This window comes from Podarcis raffonei, chromosome 7, assembly GCF_027172205.1.
Source record: "Podarcis raffonei isolate rPodRaf1 chromosome 7, rPodRaf1.pri, whole genome shotgun sequence".
Taxonomy (NCBI): domain Eukaryota; kingdom Metazoa; phylum Chordata; class Lepidosauria; order Squamata; family Lacertidae; genus Podarcis; species Podarcis raffonei.
The window spans coordinates 68,869,461-68,886,328 of NC_070608.1; the positions used below are offsets into that span (position 1 = coordinate 68,869,461).

Sequence of the window (16,868 nt, forward strand, 5' to 3'; positions counted from 1 at the left end):
CCGTCAGCCTTTGCTTAGCTGCGAAATGTTGGCTATGCTCTCTTTTCAAGATAATGCCAGTTTCCATATAAGGATAGGAAAGGATTTCTTTCCAGTATGAACCTGAGAATTACTAGGCAGCCGTCTTAACTAAAAACAAAAAGGAAACGGATCAAGACTGATTTATCTCCCATCCAACTTTCTTTTTATTTTAATTTTAATTTTCAGATACCAAAAACTCTGGAAGAGTTATGTGAAATTGCGCCACCTGCTGGCTAACAGCCCCAAAGTGAAACAAGCGGATAAGCAGAAACTTGTGCAAAGAGAAGTATGCTGCTATTTTATTTTATTTATTTTATTTCATACCCGTCCTAATTTCTCTGTGTGTCTATATACCATGTTTTGTTTCTTTACGTTGCTGTTGCCTTTACTCAGACTTGAACCCTGAAGAGGGTGTTGGAAAATATTGCCATTTGCAAATAGCACAGTTCTTGTTTCCAAAGCAATTTAGACCTTTGGCATTTTAATTTATTCCTTTCCTCTGCCTCATGCTCTCTGCCACAGATTTCCAGATACAGGTTTTCCTTTTTTTCAACAACAACAACAGACTAGGGCTGGGCGATATCTGGTTTTCGACATTGTGATATATCAGCAGCTTAATAGTGCAATATGCCGATATATCACGATGCCTGGAATTTATCCTGGCTGCCTCTTCTTCCCCACTTTAGGGGAGCAAGAAGCAACCGAAATACATTGCCCACCCCTACCAAGGCCCGATATTGCTCTGGCTCATGCAAACTGGAGGGGCACAGGGGCTTCATTAAACTGCTCAGTTGTGGGGGCTGGTGATATATCGCAAAGTTGAAAACCAGATCTTGACCAGCCCTACTTGGTATACCTCTACCAAGGCCGCCCCCACAACTGAGCGAGCCCCATACTGCTCCGTCTCATGCAAGGAGCATATGGGGCTTCCTCAAAGGTGCAGACAGCATTTGCAGGCCAGTCCCTGCTCCTGCCAACCTAGCAGTTCGAAAGCACGTCAAAGTGCAAGTAGATAAATAGGTACCGCTCAGGCAGGAAGGTAAACGGCGTTTCCGTGTGCTGCTCTGGTTCGCCAGAAGCGGTTTTGTCATGCTGGCCACATGACCCGGAAGCTGTACGCTGGCTCCCTCGGCCTTTAGAGCGAGATGAGCGCCGCAACCCCAGAGTCGGCCACGACTGGACCTAATGGTCAGGGGTCCCTTTACCTTTAATGTATTGCCAGCTCAAATGGCCCGAAACGGGTGTCCCAATCTGAATGCCAATTAATCAGTATATCAGCCAGCTCTACAGAAGGCTGAGCTTCTGGACCAATGGTCAATTTCTGGCGGATTGCCCTGGGTCTGACAGAAGCAAAAGAAGAGGCCTGCTGGATCAGGCCAAAGCCCGCCAGAGTCAGCGTCCGGTTATCGCAGTAGCCAAACAGATGCCTCTGAGAGCATCAGATTCTGGAGTTTTTGAAAAGAATGCCGGACTTAGTGAAACTTGATCTGACACACCATGGCGCTTTCTGTGTTGGTATGATCTTAAGCCTTTGAGGAACTGCTCAGGTGCTGCGTGTGGCTCCTGTCCACACCTCCAGAGTGTTATTTGCACAAACCTGGTAGTCATTTTCCCAGAACGTGCCTTATAGCAAGCCGGATCATCAGTCCATCTTAGCACTGTCTACATTGATCTTCAGCAGCTTTCTAGGTTTGATACAAACCCAGGTTGGGAGTGGAAGAGCAGATTGATGTGGTATTATTTAAGTGTGAGAAAGACGTTGGAACTCTAAGGCCAAGCACTAGGGCCCAAAGGCCATTGAACTATCCTAGCGCATAGGGATTGGGTAGGCAAACTAAGGCCCAGGGGCCAGATCCGGCCTAGTTGCCTTCTAAATCCGGCCCGTGGACGGTCTGGGAATCAGCATGTTTTTACATGAGTAGAATGTGTCCTTTTATTTAAAATGCACCTCTGGGTTATTTGTAGAGCCTGCCTGGTGTTTTTACATGAGTAGAATGTGTGCTTTTATTTAGAATGGGTTATTTGTGGGGCATAGGAATTCATTCATTATTATTTTTCAAAATATAGTCCAGCCCCCCACAAGGTCTGAGGAACAGTGGACTGGCCCCCTGCTGAAAATGTTTGCTGACCCTTGGCATAGGGGGTGGGGGGTGGCTATTCTCGTTTTCTTATGGCGTGTTTTGCTCCAATGTCCCAAGCAGCGAGTGAGAGAAGCCCCATTGACTGAAGACTCTCTTTTCTGAATGCACGTAGGGGCAGTTTAAGTTGCTCTGCTGAGCTATCCCAGGTCAGGTCCTACAGAGATAACCACCCCCCCTTTTGTTTTTTTTTTGCTTTAAAGGAAGCACTTCAGAAAATTAGGCAGAAAAACACCATGCGTCGTGAGGTGACCGTCGAGCTGAGCAGCCAAGGCTTCTGGAAAACGGGCATCCGCTCCGATGTCTGTCAGGTGAGTGGATACCCTTCCTTATCCCTAGCGAACGAAGCATATGCATTTTATTTATGTGTGTAAAATCTGAGGCTTGCGGATGAGGCAGCTGGGATAGGGGTGGCGAGGGAGGCCCCTCCCGGCGTTGCTGCCATCTTCCAAGCCAAGGGCCTTCAACTCTCTCTCAAGAACCTCTGTTATATTCTCTGTAGTGGCTCCCCATCTATGGAATGCTCTTCCTAAGGAAGTTCACCTAGCACCTTCGTCATATACCTTTAAGTGCCAGGCAAAAACATTCCTCTTCAACCAGACCTTGGGTTGATTTGACTGACATCCTATGCCCTTTTGAAAATGTAGGGATTTTTTTTTTGGGGGGGGGGGTTATTGGGTTGTTTTTATTTTTATTTTATTTTGATTATGCATTTTGTGGTTTTACATTTTGATTTTATTCTGTGAGACCTCTGGTATAGGGCGGTAAATAAATCATCATCATCATCATCATCATCATCATCATCAGCTGCAGCAGTGTCTCGTACCGAATGTAAGCAAGTTGCCAAAAAAGACTCCATGAATTGAAAGTGGAGACACTGTATGCACTTTTCTTTGCTTGATGATTTAAACAGGCAACAAGCAAGCAAAAAATCATCATCAAAGAATTAGCTGGGCAGATTCAATCTTATTGCATGACCTGCGTAAACCTAAAAATCAACCTACTGTTGACCATTCTTATAGTGGCTCATGTGCAATGTGGGGGATTTGAACCCTGGTCTCCTAGGGCCTAGGCCAGCACTTCAACCACTACTTGAATAATATAATAGAATAATAATAATTTATTATTTATACCCCGCCTATCTGGCTGAGTTTCCCCAGCCACTCTGGGCGGCTCCCAATCAAGTGTTAAAAACAATACTTGAAAAAAACATAGGGCTAAAAGTTCCAGGTAAATAAATAATGACAATTCTTTCTCCTAGCATGCCATGATGCTTCCAGTTCTGACTCATCATATCCGCTACCATCAATGTCTGATGCATCTGGATAAACTGATAGGCTACACTTTTAAAGATCGCTGCTTATTGCAGGTAAGCTGAAGGTTACAGACCGAAATGCACTCCCATGTGTTTGAAGTTGCATTGTGGCGGTGGGGAAAGGAGCAGGGAATAGATGCGCTGGTAAGTTTGCATTAGCTTGTGGGCGGCAGAACCAGAGAACTGACCAGGCCGACCTAGAGATGGTGGCTGATGAAGGCAGCCAATCAGGGAGCCAAAGAATGAGTCGGAAGCACCGGCCATTGGCATCACATGGTGCGCAGAGGGCCTTGTTGCGGTTGGAGCAGAGAGAGGGGCTGGATCTGTACTGATCTGTAAAAACACTTTTTAAAAAGGCAGTATAGCTCTCAGTGCCATTTCCCATTGCTCTACAGCGCCCTCTGGTGTCACATGTTTATAACGTATTTTTAACGTTTTAACTGACCCATGTAGATGCGTCCAGGGAGTTGGTTGGAGGGGGGTCAATGAAAGGATGGAGAGGGGTGGAATATAAGGAGAAGGACGGAGGAGCTGTTTATGTTTATAAGGTGGAGGTAACCCAAGTATTCTAGATCTAGTCTACCTGCATTCCTGTGAATACGAAACAAAGGTGTCAGACAATATGCCATTAAGAGCAAAGATTTTATCATGCCTGATATTTTTACATGGTTATTTGCTTCAGCAATTAGATCCTCATGTGCAGTTTTCTGTTGCTTTTTTAAAGTGAACAAATAGAGTAAAAATGGAAAGCGTTGAAAAGTACATGCCTTTTCCTTTTCCCCACAATATGCAATTTCAGTCTGTAATTTTAGAGCTCAGAAACTGCTTGCGCTCATGAAATTCCCTGTCACAAAACGCGCCCAGAACAATGGGAGTTTTGAACTCTGCCTCTAACCGTGCCGGTTCCACATGTTCCTGGACTATAAGTTGTCTTTGGAACTGAGTTGCAATGTTTAGCTATTGGCACTTACTGACGCTGAGGACTTGAACAACCAAAACTTCTGAAGTTGCTTGATCGGTTGTGAAAACTGGGGGTGGTTCTGCGCTGCTGAAATTTCACGGCAGCCGTCCGTTTTAAAGATTTGCAGCGATTGGAATGAGCAGTTCAGGCTTACAGGGCTGTTTTGTCTTTGCTTTGGGATTCTGCCGCCTTTACAGCTGGCCATGACTCACCCAAGTCATCACCTAAACTTCGGGATGAATCCAGACCATGCCAGAAATTCTTTGTCCAACTGCGGCATCCGGCAGCCCAAATATGGAGATAGGAAAGTCCACCATATGCATATGAGGAAAAAAGGTACGTTTTGCTGGTGTCATGATTTCCCCCTCTGACTTCTTTCTCCTCATCTGTTTTACTTCCTTTCCTCTACTGCATATACCACCTTTCTTCCCTTGGGGAACCCAAGGCAGAATAATAATAATAATAATAATAATAATAATAATAATAATAATAATAATAATAATAATAATTTATTACTTATACCCCACCCATCTGGCCGGGTTTCCCCAGCCACTCTGGGCGGTTCTCAACAGAATATTAAAAACACGATAAAACATCAAACATTAAAAACTTCCCTAAACAGAGCTGCCTTCAGATGTCTTCTAAAAGTCAGATAGTTGTTTATTTCCTTGACATCTGGTGGGAGGGTGTTCCACAGGCGGGCGCCACTACCGAGAAGGCCCTCTGCCTGATTCCCTGTAGCCTCGCTTCTCGCAGGGAGAGAACCGCCAGAAGGCCCTTGGAGCTGGACCTCAGTGTCCAGGCTGAACGATGGGGATAGAGACGCTCCTTCAGGTATACTTATGTGTCCTTGCCAGGTGGTCATGCATCCTGGTGCCGACCAGAACCAGCAAGCCTTCTCATAAGACCGTTTCGCATGTTGCATTCTCTTCGCCCGAATGTCAATTGCTGTTCTGCAACGAGGTGGCAAAAGTAGGCAGAGCTCTTGTGCTGCTTGCATGTAGAAATCTAGGTTTACAAGCCAAACTTTTTTTGCATAGTTCGGTCCCCATTATTTTACTAGCTGCAGGGTGGTTGTGTAAAGTAAATCCAATTGAATTCAATGGGGCATATTCCCAGGTTTGTGGAGTTAAGATGGTCATCTGAGTTGAATGGATAGTTTGCTAAAAAAAAAGGGAGACTTTCCAGACTAAGGTATGGAGAGGATGGGCTTTACACGTGGTGAATGCCCAAAGCCAAAAAGCTTGGGCAGTGGTCAAAAAGGGTTGGGACTGGAGAAATTGCAGGTGGATTTTGATTCTACAGAGGTACTTGGCTATTGTGATACAGAGGTAGCTATTGCTATACAAACCTATGTTATAAGCTTTTTCCCCTTCAAATTTTTTTTCTCAGGTTTATACATTTCACTAATTTCACAATCATTTTAACAATTCAAAACGACTTCCTCCTCTTTCTGTGGTTCTTTAAATTTATTTTTAATATCTTCTGCATATCCTAATTAATTTAATTTACTCATTTATTCATCTACTTTAAATATATACTCTTATGAAACTGCAGGTTATTACAATAATCCTGTCGATGCTCTTATCTCTTTACAATTTATCTGCAAATATTCATTAAACCATTTCCATTCTTTTATTAAAAGTTTGTTATCTTGATTTCTTATTCTTCTGGTAAGTTTCAGCATTTCTGCGTATTCCATAAGTTTTTGTATCCATTCTTCCTTTGCTGGGACTTCTGCTTCTTTCCATTTTGGGGCAAGTAACATTCTTGCCGCTGTGGTCACATAAGTGAATAAGTTTCTATATGGTTTAGGTAGTTCTGTCCCTATCGTTCCCAATAGAAGAGCTGCTGGTTTTTTTTTTAAAACAAACGTTATTTTCAACACCCTTTTCAATTCATTATATATCATATCCCAATAAGCTCTAACCTTTCTACAAACGTATGTCATAAGCTTAATCATTTACTGTTCAGATAGGGTAAAGGTACCCCTGACCATTAGGTCCAGTCGTGAACTACTCCGGGGTTGCGGCACTCATCTCGCTTTACTGGCCGAGGGAGCCGGCGTTTGTCCGCAGACATCTTCCGGGTCATGTGGCCAGCATGACTAAGCCGCTTCTGGCAAACCAGAGCAGCACACGGAAACACCATTTATCTTCCCGCCAGAGCGGTACCTATTTATCTACTTGCACTTTGATGTGCTTTCAAACTGCTAGGTGGGCAGGAGCTGGGACCGAGTAACGGGAGCTCACCCCGTCGCGGGGATTCGAACCGCTGACCTTCTGATCGGCAAGCCCTAGGCCAGGGGTCAGCAAACTTTTTCAGCAGGGGGCCGGTCCACTGTCCCTCAGACCTTGTGGGGGGCCGGACTATATTTTTGGGGGGTGGGGGGAAATGAATGAATTCCTATGCCCAACGAATAACCCAGAGATGCATTTTAAATAAAAGGACACATTCTACTCCTGCAAAAACATGCTGATTCCCAGATCGTCCGCGGGCCGGATATAGAAAGTGATTGGGCGAAATCTGGCCCCCGGGCCTTAGTTTTCCTACCCATGCCCTAGATTCTGTGGTTTAGACCACAGCACCACTCGCGTCCCTTTTACTGTTCAGACGACAATACATAATTCACATTATTGGAAGGGTACTTTTGTGCTGAACCCTTAAAAGAAATTGTGCCTGTTTACATGGAGTTACCTTTTAAATATCACGCGGTTTGTATTTCTTTCCTCCCAGGTATAAACACCTTGATCAATATCATGTCACGTCTTGGGCAAGATGATCCAACCCCTTCCAGGTACGCAAACAACATAATTTCTGGGTGGTAATTGTTGCCATTATGAGCTCGCTGGTCCATTGCAGTAAGTGGGATCAGAACAGAACTGTTAATGACAATAATAATAATAACTTTATTATTTATACTCTGCCCATCTGGCTGGGTTTCCCCAGCCGTTCTGGACAGCTTTCAGTTAGGAGGAACTGTGCATTTCCAGCAACAGGATATTGCAGTGCCGCATGGTCAGAACCGCTACCAGTCAACCTATTTGTGACCTCTGCACCTTTCGCCTCTTTGCAGTAACGCGGCTGGCGCTGTGGTCTAAACCACTGAGCCTCTTGGGCTTGCCAATCAGAAGGCCAGCATTCGAATCCATGCACCGGGGTGAGCTCCTGTTGCTCTGTCCCAGCTCCTGCCAACCTAGCAGTTGGAAAGCACACCAGTGCAAGTAGATAAATAGGCACCGCTGTGGCGGGAAGGTAAACAGTGTTCCCTTGCACCAGAAGTGGTTGAGTGGTTTAGTCATGCTGTGGTTTAGTCATGCTGGCCACATGACCCAGAAAGCTGTCTGTGGACAAACGCTGGCTCCCTCAGCCTGAAAGCGAGATGAGCGCCGCAACCCCAGAGTCGCCTTTGACTGGGCTTAACCATCCAGGCGCAGTAGTTCTCAACATGTGGGTCCCCAGATGTTGGACTACAACTCCCATCATCCCTAGCTAGCAAGGCCAGAGCTCAGGGATGATGGGAGTTGTAGTCCAACAACATCTGGGGACCCACAGGCTGAGAACAGGGGGTCCTTTACGTTTACCTTTACACAAATGACATAGTTTCTGGATGATAGTTGTTGCAATTATGAGCTCGCTGGCCCATTGCAGTAAGTGGGATCAGAACAGAACTGTTAATGATAATGATAATAATAATAATAATAATAATAATAATAATAATAATAATAATAATTGTATTTACACTCCACCCATCTGGCTGGGTTTCCCCAGCTTTCAGTTAGGGGAAACACTGCATTTCCAGCAATAGTTGGAACTGCTCCCGGTAAACGTGTTTGTGGCCTCTGCACCTTTCGCCTCATTGCAGTAACCACCTGGAATTCTGCTGTTTGTTAGTGATTTCTTTCTAGCCTGAAAAACACACTCAGCACACCTGCTTTCCGACAAATGCCCAAGCGCTCCCGCCAAGCCTCTTTCCGTGCCAGTGCCAAAAGAGCGTGCAGGAAAAGAGCAGGAGGGGCCGCGATGCTGTACCAAACAGAGGATTCTGAACTCCCTGCAAGAGGCTTTCTTTTTCTTCTTGCATGGCACCGTGCCAAAATCCTGTAGATGGCCTAGGAGGAGGCTTCTCTTTAAATCACCCAGGGCGATGGCAGGGCACGCGGAAGCTGGTCTCAGCATGCCATTGCACATCATTATCTTTTCCTTTGGTTAATAAGTTGACACAACATTAAGATCAGCCTTATTACCTTTCTGGCTGCCTGTGGTTTTTTTGTGCCACGCAGAAGAAACCCAAATATCCACTGTTGGGCATCAGAGGATGGTGTGTTGAAGACCAAAAGCAGTGGGAGCCTAACTCTTTTTTGCTTTATCGCCCCAAGGAATTGGCCGGCTGTTGTTTATCCATTGCTAATTACTCATACGCGTAGGGGTCACGTGTAACGATCCCTGCATTTGTCTGTTTGCAGGATCAACCACAACGAGCGCTTGGAATTTTTGGGAGATGCCGTGGTTGAATTTTTAACTAGGTGAGTATTGGGTTCACTCCTAACGCACCTTCTGCTATAAAATCATACCTTGCTCATTAAAATAAAACATTTTTAAAAAATCCTGATTTGTTTTGGGCTATCATGCAGTTGAAAGGGTATTCTGCCAATTAAAACTCCGATGTCATTTATTTTTTTTTGTTCTGAAACACCAAAGACCTTTGCTGTAGTTGTTTTTTTAAAAAACCAAAAGTAGACATTTATGTGTCGCTTCCAGTGTGCTAAACATGCCAAAATCTGTATTTTTTCCATCTCCCTCGTATTCTTGCAAGCTAAATTGGCATCATTCCTGCTTTTCAGATGCGGAAGAGAGGCCCTTGGGGAATCAAGTCTCTTTTCATTTCTTTTCTTTTCTTTTCTTTTTTTAAAAAAAATAATTTATTGGCTTTGTTGTTGTTCAAATAGGCCACACAAAAGTCTTTTTTAAAAAAGAAAAAGAAACAAGAAGTAATTTAGATGGCGCTTAAAATGCTTCAAGCACGTTCCTGTCTGTATCTCAGTTTGCTTAGGACTAAGCTCAGAATCGGGACGAGGGTGGCGCTGTGGGTTAAACCACAGAGCCTAGGACTTGCCGATCAGAAGGTCGGCGGTTCGAATCCCCGCGACGGGGTGAGATCCCGTTGCTCGGTCCCTGCTCCTGCCAACCTAGCAGTTCGAAAGCACATCAAAGTGCAAGTAGATAAATAGGTACCGCTCCAGCGGGAAGGTAAACAGCGTTTCCGTGCGCTGCTCTGGTTCGCCAGAAGCGGCTTAGTCATGCTGTCCACATGACCTGGAAGCTGTAAGCCGGCTCCCTTGGCCAATAAAGCGAGATGAGCGCCGCAACCCCAGAGTCGGCCACGACTCGACCTATTGGTCAGGGGTCCCTTTACCTTTCAGCTCAGAATTGAACCCAGATCCAATTCTAGATATTCTGTCATCAACTGGTACCTTTTGCTCTCTAGTTTGTCAGCAGCCCCAAAAGTAGATGCAAAAGGTTTTTGGTCTGCCAAGTCCGTATCCCCTGCCTCGTGTCTTCATTTGAAGTTTCATTCCAAGCCGAGGGCCTAAAGTGTAATACTCTGAGATGAAAAGCTGATGACTGTGTCCTGTCAGATGTAATTGAGAGTTGCTCATAACAGCTCTGGAGAATAGCTAGTCTAGGACCAAACGCTTCAAAGTTTATAGTTGGGAAATAAAAGAAATACATCATTTTGGAACGTGTCATCTTCCTGTCACGGAGCTCCTTGATCTTTCCGGCTATAATCTCAAGCAAAAAGTGTGTTTGCAAATAAACTTTGAATCCCACCCCCCACCCAATTCTCTCTCCCAAGTGTGGGGTTATTACTCATTAATCCCGACTTCATAATGGCGCACTTGGCGTTTTGCCTTCCGGTAGTTTGCAGTTTCGTGCTCCTGTATTTGGAATAAATCACTAACATATTCCCTGTTAATGGAAGGTGGCTTTCATTTTTCCTGCATAGGCTCTTCTCAGAAAGAAACAAAAAAAACCCCGACAAAAATAATGTAAAATTGACATTTTATAGCCTAGTGAAAACAGCAGCCATTTCCTTGGTAAGTGTCATTTGTGACAGCAGGTAGTACCCAAAACTCCAGGGTGGGAGATTTGAAGCTCATTTCCAGATCTCAGATGTGTCCGTTTGTAATGGGAAAAGTGGTCTACTTATGTAGAGAGAGGCTCCCAAAGTGTTAAGATGTTACAGAAGAAGAAAAGGAAAATGCCATCGGTGCCTTCCAACAACTACTTTGAGATGAGCGGCTTTTTGCATTGTTTGGTTTGCATAAAACCGTATGTGGGCTTTTATCTCTGAAAATAGCAGGGGCTGAAGGAGGACAGATTTATTTAATGCTCAAAAACAAGCTCTCTGAGTACTTCTATTTACGTAAACCTCCGCAGTGCATTTTTACACGTAATCTTTCTGAGGCTCGAAAATTGGCACTGTGAGCATAGAACTTTCTTCGTAGGGGCAGTTCTGGCAGCCAAAACGCCTCGGTCTTTGTGCGAGTTTGCACAAAAAAGGGAGTCTGCCTTGTTGAAGTTAGTGGGGCCTGTATAGGATTGCGCCATCCAGCTGCAATCCTTTGCACATTTACCTAGGAGGAAGCCTCGTTGTACTTAGTTGGATTTACTTCTGGGTAAATCTAGGATGAACTCAGTGGAACTTGCTTTCCATGAAACTTGCTGCCTTGTTTCCATGGAAGTGCGGCTAAGATAACCAACTTAAAGGATGAACACAAAAAGGAGGCCGTCGGCCTAGCTTTGTATTCAACTACACCTTACTCAGAGTAGACCTGTTGAAGTTAATGAAGCTAAATGAATCATGTCTCTTAATTTTGCTGAGTCTGCCCTAAACATGACCAATATGACCAATAACTTACCGTACTTTTCCGTGTATAACACGCCCCTGTGTATAAGACGCTGACTATTTTTGGGGACTCCAATTTAAGAAAATGACCCAGAGTTGTGCAGCTTTTTTAGGGATGCAGTAATTCACTAACCCAACAAATCACCCGTCACCCCACCCACTACCCATGTATAAGACACCCCCGGTTTTTAAACCTTATTTTATTGTAAAAAAACCAACCCTCGTCTTATACACGGAAAAGTACGGTAAGTATCCTCTACATCAAATGTGGGGAACCTTTTGCCTTTCAGATGTTCCTGAACTATAAAGCCCACATTCCCTGCCTATCACCCTTGCTTGCGGGAGTTGATGGGAGTTGCAGTTCAGTAACAACTGGAGGACCAAAGCTTCCCCCACTCCTGTGCCATATTAAGGACCAAACGCCTAGGTTCATGAAAACGTTTTTGCCTCGTGCATAAGAGCAGACAATGATGGTTTCTTGCAGGGAGAGGCAGCTGCTAAGTGTCTCTGCCGTTGAGAGATTTACGGCTTTTGATGTGCCTTTTCTCCTTTCTTTCCAGTGTTCATTTATACTACCTGTTTCCAAGTCTAGAGGAAGGGGGCTTAGCCACGTACCGTACTGCCATCGTTCAGAACCAACATCTTGCCATGCTGGCCAAGGTAACTTAGCAAAAAAATTTTCACAGTTTGAATTGGCTTTGAATTGCCAAGATGGATTCATTAAGTGAAGGTGGGTGATCCACACTTGTCTTTTTCTTGGGGCCGCACTGCAACCTCCTTGTAGGCAGAAGAGTTTTATATCTTATTAGAAACAGGACCCAACTGGGCGCGCCTTGGAGTCAAGATATTTTGAGAAGCAGCATCCAAATGAGGGGCCATAATTAGGGTTGGGGCAGAAAACGCCACTTTGTGCTTCTGAGGCCTTGCAATGTCCTACAAGGATCTGTCTGGATGGTGACCAACATGCTTTAGATGTTTTTTTTACAGAAAGGGGGGGACAGACTTAAATTAGGAGTTTAATTAGGAGCTTTCAGTGGGAGATGACTCGTATCAGCTATGCTTTGGAATATACACAGAGCGTTTTCTTTTAGGCACAATTCACTTTACGTATGTCCCCTTTTAAACCCAACTTACGAAAGGGGCATTAACAACTAAATTGTTCCGTCTATGTAACATGGTAGAGAAAGTAGACCGGAGCAGATAGACAATGGAGGGCCAAGAAAAAAACAAAAACATTTGGCCCAGGATTATGTGTCTGTTTACTATTTATATACCGTATTTTTTGCACCATAACACTCACTTTTTTCCTCCTAAAAAGTAAGGGGAAATGACTCTGCGTGTTATGGAGGGGATGCCTACGGGTGGCATGCCTACGGATTTTCCTCCTCTAAAAACTACGTGCGTGTTATGGTCGGGTGCGTGTTATAGAGCGAAAAATACGGTAATTAAATAAACATTTTCCCCCTCCGCTCTTCAGCCTAAAGACACGGGCTGACATAGTAATATATTTTAAAATGTAATTTAAATATTGTGAGAGTTCTTGGGTGGGGGTGGGGGGGGACTCACGCAGTCAGTTGGTCTTCCATTGGGATAATTATTTATTTATACAATACCACAATATGCCACATATATAGCTGCCCAGAGTGGCTGGGGAAACCCAGCCAGATGAGCGAGATATAAATTGTTGTTGTTGTTGTTGTTGTTGTTACATAGAGTCATAGAACTGAAGAGTTGGAAGGAACCAGTAGGATTGTCTAATCCAGTCATGTCCAAGAGGTAGATCGTGATCTACTGGTAGATCACTGGACGTCTGCGGTAGATCACTGCTAGATCATTGGCTCCCCACAAAGAAGCTGAACAACTGTGGCTCCCCTAAAAAAGTTCAACATTTTACCTCCTCCCTGAAAAACACCCAACAACTTTGACCTGAATCCCAGAAAAGGGGGTAGATCATTGCCGGTTTTTAACTCTGTGAGTAGATCACAGTCTCTTGGGAGTTGGCCACCCCTGAAATCCAGCCCCCTGCAATGCAGGAATCTTTTGGGGCTCAAACCCACGATCCTGAGATTAAGAGTCTTTCATGCTCTGCCAGCTCAGCTATGCCAAAATGGGATGCGTGACTTGGTCGGGATTGATAGTTTAAAGAGGCTTGTAATAAAAAGTGCAGAAAGTGGGAGAAAGACAAAAAGGGCCATTGCACAGTAAAAGGATGTCAATGTGGCTTAAGGTTACAGGTGGGTCCTTGTTCCGAAAAAGGCTACCTGCAACCTGCTTTTATCACAGGCTCGTGAAAGTAAACGATGGTTTTTAAGAACCTTGCAAAACATTGCAGTCGTGGCACGTCGGAAGGGAAGACCTGTTCGAAGCAGATCAGGTTGAGAAGGTCAGAACCGTCACAATGGGTTTCGGCAATAGGAAAGTCATCCCTGTTGGTGACAATGACTAATATTTCAGGCTTCAGAGGAAGCATACAAAGAGACTTCTCTTACCAATTAGCTGCCACAAGTTGACTCTTTTGCTGGTTTTGCACAGTTTAGTTGGTGGCATAATAATGTAGCCAATGCTTTCTGTCTTTCTTCCGTGCTTCTCAATTTTAGATCTTTTTTTCACCTTATGCAATGACGTCGTGTGTCCTCCCCAGCCAGCCAACTCAGATCAGCTTTATCTGGAGTTTAGCAGGGAATTTCCCCCCCATCACCATGTTAGGCAAAGCTCCACTTAACTAAATAAGAGCTCTGCACCCCAGATAGTTTGAGATGTATGTCCCTATTTTTCTTCGTTTATGAATTTAGCTTTGTTTGTTTTTTTTTTGGAAAAATAGAATCCAGACCTCTGTTTGTAACCCTCTCTTTTGTACAGTGGTACCTCGAGTTACAGGCGCTTCAGGTTACAGACTCCGCTAACCCAGAAATAGTACCTCAGGTTAAGAACTTTGCTTCAGGGTGAGAACAGAAATCGTGCTCTGGCGGTGCGGCAGCAGCAGGAGGCCCCATTAGCTAAAGTGGTGCTTCAGGTTAAGAACAGTTTCAGGTTAAGAACGGACCTCCGGAACGAATTAAGTTCTTAACCCGAGGTACCACTGTATGCTTAAAAATTGTTCCTCACCAGTGCTGATTCTGAATGCAGCCATAAAGCAGAGCCTGCCTCGTATTTAAAACTACTGAAAGATTTACAGATGTGCTAGATGCGCCTGAAAACATAGCAGTGACTTAGTTACTGCCCCAAGGGCTTCCAATTGATCTTTCAATTTACTTTCCTTTAACCAGTGCCACTTAACGCTCCCAAAGATGCATAGTTCATGGATTCCCCTCCCTTTTATTTCTTGGGGACCTCAAAAGTCCCTCTCCTTCCATTTTAATCATCCAATTGCTCACACTTTGTTGTTCTTTACCCCAACAATGCCCACCCAAGCTTCACGTTTGGGCCATCATTCTCTGGACGTCTCTCAAGCCATTAATAAAAAGCAGGCAGGTTTACGTTTCCTCATGGTCTGGTCATCTCTATCTTTCCCTTTTGGATTTATACCCTTCCAATTCAGCTACAAAAAGCTCTCGAGACAGAAGCGTACCCCAAATTCAGGGTTTGGTCTTGTGGTTCAAAGTGGTACACCTTAATGAATTGCTTTTGCAGTCCAGAGAGGAGTCTTCTTCTTCTTCTTCTTCTTCTTCTTCTTCTTCTTCTTCTTCTTCTTCTTCTTCTTCTTCTTCTTCATTTGCCTCTTGTTTGTTGCTTTAGCCCTGCAGAGAGAAGGCACTGATATCTTCCTGGCTTTTTGTAGAATTTGTGGGTCCATCTTTCTGGCTCGTTTGAAGTACTTTCTCAAAGCCACTCAAGGTTGATTCAGAATGTGGAAAGGGAAAACCTTGTTTGTGAGTTGGACTTGATAACCCAGCTACAATTCCTAGCAATGGTGGCACGGAAAATAATTCCGTTATTTTGCCACTCTGTGCGTGAAGCTTTGGAGAGGAAGGTCCAATATATTACGTGGCCTCTCATGGGCTGTGGGATTGGCAGAAATCTTAAATAAAACATGAAACACACATAATTCTGAACACGGATGATTCCCTGAGATCCTTAGCTTCCATCTGTAATTAACAAAATAGGCAAATGTATTTATGCTGCACACAGTGTACAGGTGTTTCAACAATGTCTCCTTCAGGATTTGTTGCTGTTTTTCAAATCTGGGGGAATGGATGGGGAAATAAAGGAGAGATTGGCCAGTAGAAGTCTCCATGGGTAGAGAACCGGTTTTTCTGATGTGCCCCGGAAACAAACTGGGGTTTACGCAAATCTCCCTTGTCCCTTATTTTTCAACCTGCCTTGCTTTGAAAACTCCTCAGCGGCTTTCTGCCAAGCAGAATGAACGCATTAAAACGAGAAGTCTAATAACTCTGGAATGTATTTCCACCCCAGAATTAGCATGCATTACATAACGCCTCTGATTTTAAGACTTGAAGGAGATTAGCAGATGACTTGATGTGAGGACATTCACATGTCGGAAAAGCTAGGTGGAGCTGTGGCGTAACAAACCAAACGGGGTCTCTCTCCCTCTCTCTCTCTTGTGCTCAGAGGCATATGCTTGAATTTGCTGCGTGTTGTTAGGGCAGAGGGAAATAAAATCATTAGGGACAATTTACAAACGCAATAGGGCGATGTTTAGATTTTGCTTATTTCCCTCTTTTCCTTATTCCTCCATTGTGGTGCATATTCTGTTTCTTCTTCTTCAGGAGTTAAAGCAAAACAAAAACCTGCACTCTGGCGACATTATTTTAACTAAGCTTGCTCCTTCCTTCTCCTGTTTAAACAGCAGTTTCCTCTCTTCGCCTCCTCAATAGTCTGGGTCCTTGTGCAGCCATGTCACTGGCTCCCCACAAACCGTGGTTTTCAAATCTGAACAAGCCTCTCCTTCCTTCCTTGCTCCGTTTTCGAGCGAGGTTCCTTCTCATTTCCCAGGACCAAACCACGGTGCGATGAGGCCGAAGAGACGGTCTGTTTCCCAACATTCCTCGCACCCGCAGTTTGGAATCAGGTCTGGGTCAGTGTTCGAAACTCCCATTGTTCCTGGCGCATTTTGCAACTGGGAATTTCATGAGTGTGAGCGGTTTCTGATCTCTGGGTGCGGTCCTGCACCTAAGATTTCAGATTAAAACTGCAGAGTGGAAGGAAAGGAGGCCCTTTTTCTGCCTCCTCACTTCCAGCCATTCTCCAAAGGCTGGAGAAGAGACCTTTTGAAGAATATTACCGGGGGGGGGGGGCAGGGGAAGGACTTAGACCACGTGAAAAAGGAACATAATATTTTAGCTGCAGTTCCTTCATTTTCAGCTTTGTATTCTTGCTATTAAAAAAGCGCGCCTGGGCATTCCATGGTTTGCACCTATAACGTCGCTTTAACTCCTAGCTTTCTTGGTTTCTGACGCTGGCCCAGGTGTACTGAGGGATTCCAGGGCTCAAAGAACAGAGTCGGGGAGAGAGGAGTTAGTAGCCACAGAGACAACAAAGAGTGGAGTGGGGTGTGGAAAAGAT

General features: G+C 44.5%; 1 protein-coding gene across 3 annotated transcripts in view; it reads left to right on the plus strand.

Moving 5' to 3' along the window:
- Positions 1 to 16,868, plus strand: part of DROSHA (drosha ribonuclease III) — an 83,313-nt gene that overhangs the window by 26,309 nt on the left and 40,136 nt on the right. For all 3 annotated transcript variants that reach the window (XM_053397087.1, XM_053397089.1, XM_053397088.1), the window contains exons 15-21: positions 208 to 307; positions 2,363 to 2,470; positions 3,421 to 3,528; positions 4,633 to 4,771; positions 7,172 to 7,232; positions 8,902 to 8,961; positions 11,906 to 12,005. In XM_053397087.1, the coding sequence (XP_053253062.1) occupies positions 208 to 307; positions 2,363 to 2,470; positions 3,421 to 3,528; positions 4,633 to 4,771; positions 7,172 to 7,232; positions 8,902 to 8,961; positions 11,906 to 12,005 (676 nt within the window). The remainder of the gene's footprint in view (positions 1 to 207; positions 308 to 2,362; positions 2,471 to 3,420; positions 3,529 to 4,632; positions 4,772 to 7,171; positions 7,233 to 8,901; positions 8,962 to 11,905; positions 12,006 to 16,868) is intronic.